We start from the raw sequence: 5,026 nt of genomic DNA, 5'->3' as shown, positions 1-5,026 counted from the left end.
ACCCCTATAAACATAGAAAAGATAAAAATTTGCATTTAAGAGAACACTATTGTCTAGTGCGTGCATTGTATAATTAACCCAACTTCAGATACAAATTTCATCCAAAACCCCCCTTAAGAGCTGCTTTAATGCCAATAAGAAGTTGTCATGTAAAATGCTCAACTTTGGGTGAGACTTGTAGAGATAAGATTTTCTTTTCCCATTAATGGAAAGCAGAAGCCATTGAAGAAGGGCCGCTCGTTATGGTTAGTTAAATAAGAAAAATTATAAAACTGTAAATTAAAATTTAATAAATGAATTACTAATGAGATTGATTTTTCTATATTATGAATTCAAGTCTCAATAAAAAATAAATTATATTAAAAAATTTTATAAATAAATTAATGAATAATTATGATATTAAAATTTTGTAAATTAAAAAAAAGTAATTATGATTTAATCTTAAAAATTATTTTATTGATTATCAAATCTTAATTTAGGGTTTGACTCCATTTCTCTTATTTGACTACTGTCAATACCAAAACTATTTAATTACCTATTTAGTTAATGAAATAAAAAAAATTAAGAAATTAAATTATTTTAAAAAATTACACCCTTCGTTGCATTAGCAGGATCAAATGATAAAAGCCCTCTCCACTCTCCTTATACCATTCTAGGGTTTTGTCCTTCTGGTACTCACGCTTCACAGAGCTCACTCTATCATACACACGCAGAGCTGAGAGATGTGGAGATCCATAGCTGCTACATCCAAACAGTTGGCACGGAATTTTGGTGTAACCAGAAACCCCGACAAGGTTAGGGTTTCCTTGCTTCCTTATCCAAACTTTAGATTTCTCTCAAACTCGTCCGTGAACGTCGACCAATTCGGCCCTGCGAACGATTCTTCAGCATTTTTCAGGGAAAATAGTGATACCCAAATCCAGAGTTTTGCTTCTGAAGGAGATGCTGATGGTTTATCAGAGCAGTTTTCACAGGCTTTAGGTGAAAATGGCGATTACCAGTTTGAGAATTTTGCTTCTGTGAGTGATAACATTGGCACGCCTGATCAGCTTTTTAGGGGTTTAGTTGAGGAAGGTGAGGGTGGAAAAGAAGAGGGAGGGGTTTATGAGATAGATATGGAGAAATTAGAGAATGTGTTGTCTTTGTTACAGAGTATTGCTGACGGGTCCTTAGAATCAAGTCTTGATGGTATGGGTTTGGATTTACACGAGGAGTTTTTAATGAAAGTGCTTGAAACCCCTTTTGTTTTGGGTGATAATTTGATTAGGTTTTTCAAGTGGGCGATTAAGGAGCCAGATATCAATGTGACTACCGACGTAGTTGATGTGCTTGTTCGAGCTATTTGTGGTGACCTTAGAAAGAAAGATGCATATGCATTGTGGGATTTAATTATGGAGGTTGCTAAGAAGGATAATGTTGTGCTGAATGTGGAGATGCTTAATCGGTTGATAGCTTTGTTTTCGAAGCTGGGAAAAGGGAAGGCGGCTTTAGAGGTTTTCAACAAGTTTGAGGACTTTGGGTGTGTCCCGGATTCAGAGACCTACTATTATACAATTGAAGCCCTTAGTAGGCGATCCTTTTTTGACTGGGCTTGGTCAGTTTGTGAGAAGATGCTCAATGCAGAAGCCCTGCCAGACAGTGAGAAAATTGGTAAGATTATCAATTGGTTTTGTAAAGGGAGCAGGGCAAGTGATGCCCATGTGATTTATATGCTGGCAAAGGAGAAGAAAAAGCATCCACCTCAGTCTGCAGTCAATTTTTTGATCAGTTTGCTCTCACAGAAAGATGAAACAGTCAATTTGTCTTTGGATATGTTGGATTCATTCTCTGGAGAAACACGGAAGTATGCAATCAAGCCCTTTTCATCTGTTATTCGTGGTTTGTGTAGGATCAAAGATTTTGACGGGGTAAAAATGTTACTAACTAAGATGATTGATGAGGGGCCACCTCCTGGAAATGCTGTTTTCAATTCCATTATCAATGGTTATTCCAAGTGTGGAGATATGGAAGAGGCAATAGAGATGAAAATTTTGATGGAAAGGAGGGGACTGAAACCAGATCTTTTCACTTATACGGTTATTATGAGTGGTTATGTAAGTGGTGGTCAGATGGAGGAGGCTTGCAAAATACTCTCTGAAGCCAAAAAGAAGTACTCTAAGTTGAGTCCTGTGACTTACCATACACTTATTAGAGGTTATTGCAAACTTGAACAATTTGACAAAGCTTTGGAGTTATTAGCAGAGATGAAGGAATTTGGGGTCCAACCTAATGTAGACGAGTACAATAAGTTGATCCAATCTCTATGCTTAAAGGCCTTAGATTGGGAAACAGCAGAGAAGCTGTTGGAGAAAATGAAGGAGGATGGTCTTCATCTAAATGGGATCACAAGAGGCCTTATAAGAGCAGTTAAGGAGCTGGAGGGGGAGGGGTTGGAGAAAGAAATAAGTGTTAAAGCTTGAGTTATTTCTTGGTATAGATGCCACAGTGAAGCTCTCCAATTTTCTTTTTGGCATGTGTTCAATCTCTGTGCACATGAATCAGATTGAAAAAGAAGTTTCAATTTGGTTCTTATGATCAATTTCGTTGATGCTTTTGATTGAGATGAAAATGCATGATTTGATTGTCTTATCTAAGTTGGACATTTGTATGCTTCATGTAGGAATAGAAACAAATTGACTGTGTTTTCAGTAGTCTGAATTTTAATTTTGTCTAATAAATGAATCCATTTAGGCTTTTAGCTGAGTAGAGTATATTGAATCCATTCCCATCGTTAGAAATGTTTCTCTATTTGGATTTTGTTAATTCATTTTAAAAATTGCCATTGCTGAAATAGATGGACTTGCTTATGCATTATAACTTTTTATAGGATATACTTTTTTAATACATTCAGTTTTATTTTTAAGCATTTCCTTCTTGGATTGTATATTATCTTTCCTTTTGAACTTTAATTTGAGGATTTTTTTATTTAACTTTGGATTCAACTAATAGGTGATGTCCAAAGAGGTGAACCAACCTGTTTGGTAAACCCATCAAAACTGCAGCTGTTAGGCCATCTATCAGCAGCAGTTTTATCAGCTCCATGTTTAGAGTGTAGCTGCTTTGATTTGATTTTTTACTCAGACTCTATTAGCCTTTTGAAATTTATTAATTACAGAATTTTTTTATCTTTAAATTAATTTTTAACATCAATAAATTATTTAAAATTATAAGAAAAGATAGTTAAATATATATTGTTGGTTTCTGAGATAGTACACAAATGTTGCTATGACATCTAGCTAGCCTTCTGACATTTGCTTTGGATGGGCCAAGTTACTTGGTTTTATGTGTTATAGGTTCTTGTTTGCAGCTTGAGATGATAAATTGGGCTTATTGGTTATTAGGCCATAAAATCAAATTTTAGGAACTTCAATTAAGTTAAATTGATTGACCAATATTATTTGATGCAACTTGATGGTTCATCGGTTTTCATTTTTCTAGGTCTTAAAACACAAGACATGATATCTTTATCAGTGGGCACTTGGTAACTCAGCGGGTTCAAGCTGAATAGTGGGTTCAAGCTGAATGCTATTGTCAGTTGTTTAACATAAGGTGTTTGCATTGTAATTGCTGTTTCCACGGGGCATCACTTCTTGGTGCCTTTATTTTTATCTTTCACATTTAGTGCAGGTGAAACACCCATTTTCCTCTGGTGTTTAGTCGTTGTGTGCTTGAATGATTAATCACCTCTTTGTTGCCTGCTATTCTATTCGTTTCCAGCATCCTCTCCTTTCTATTCGTATGCATAATTGAGCACTCAAACTTTGATATTCAATCTTGCCATACATATCAAATGTTTGGAGTGGCAGTACTCAAGTGACAGGTTGTGAAATTGGTACTGCTGTGTATTGCTTGTTCACCGACTGTAATAGTATTGTTGACTTGAAGTCTTATTTTCTGTTTTGAAGTCTTGGGTTTAACTTATATGGCTCGCTGTGTTGCTCAGTTGCCTTTACAATGCAAATATATGTGTGTGTGTTCTCCGATAATCCTTGACAGGTTGGAACCAGCTGTTCCGATTCGTGGCTGGGGCGTGGGGGAGCCTGAACCGGACTGGGGAGGGGTTTGATGTCTCATGATTCTAGTTTCAGGGCAATTTTAGTTCGTTTCTAGTTCGGTTTTGATTCATTCCGGGCTGAGACAATCTTACAATTCATAACAAGATTTTGAATTTTTTTTTAAAAAAATAATAATAAAATTCACAATTTGAACCGATGGGCTGAATGGATGATTTTGGTTCAATGGGGAGGAACAATAACTGGCCTCCTCCCTTGTTGGTTCATGGTTGGTTTTAACTTGTGGAATGCATCGGTTTCTGTCTTGGTTATGATCGGGTAAATTTCAGTTCAATTCTGAGCCAAAATTGGTGCGAGGCCACATTTACTACAAATGGTGGAGATCATTTTGCCCGTGGATAATGCTTCGTATAATCCATACGTATGCTATTGTGTGGCAAATTTTCTGATTGTAAAATCACAGCTTTGAAATGTTGAATTGGATATATATGAATGGTAATGCTTGATGAAGCCAAATCAAGAGTCTTTGAAACAAAAAACAACAGTTTGTTGGCACCTATGGGTGCTTGATAATATATAGATGTTAGTTCTCTAATTAATCATTGTAGTAACTAGAAATAATTTATGAAGGCCATTACGCCATTAATTAATAAAATATAAAGTTTGTTGAATAAAATTACTTGCATTCGCAAGGAGTTGTGCATACTCTATAGCTTAGACTTGCTTTTGTGAATTGACCGAGTCTCTCTCTCTCTCTCTTTTTCTCTCTCGCTCTCTGTGTCTCTGTCTAAGGTAATGGTTTATTGATAAAAGATTTGAAATACATTCCTTGGCTATAGAGACACCCAATAAAAGTCGTCATACAAAGTAGAAAAAAATTGAGCCATGGACTAGCCTTCAAAATAAAAGGTATAAGCCCAAACATTGAAAAGCGTAGCTAGACAAAGGACAGCAAACAGGGGAAAACCACAACA

General features: G+C 35.9%; 1 protein-coding gene across 1 annotated transcript; it reads left to right on the top strand.

Annotated features, from left to right (window-relative positions):
* Positions 1–587: 587 nt before the first annotated feature.
* Positions 588–2,737, top strand: LOC110632823 (pentatricopeptide repeat-containing protein At3g02650, mitochondrial). The gene has a single exon (XM_058128812.1). The coding sequence runs from the start codon at positions 723–725 to the stop codon at positions 2,457–2,459; it is 1,737 nt and encodes a 578-aa protein (XP_057984795.1). The 5' UTR covers positions 588–722; the 3' UTR covers positions 2,460–2,737.
* The last annotated feature ends 2,289 nt before the right edge of the window (positions 2,738–5,026 follow it).

The sequence above is a fragment of the Hevea brasiliensis genome, chromosome 10 (genome assembly GCF_030052815.1).
Source record: "Hevea brasiliensis isolate MT/VB/25A 57/8 chromosome 10, ASM3005281v1, whole genome shotgun sequence".
Taxonomy (NCBI): domain Eukaryota; kingdom Viridiplantae; phylum Streptophyta; class Magnoliopsida; order Malpighiales; family Euphorbiaceae; genus Hevea; species Hevea brasiliensis.
This window is presented reverse-complemented; position numbering and strand designations above follow the sequence as displayed.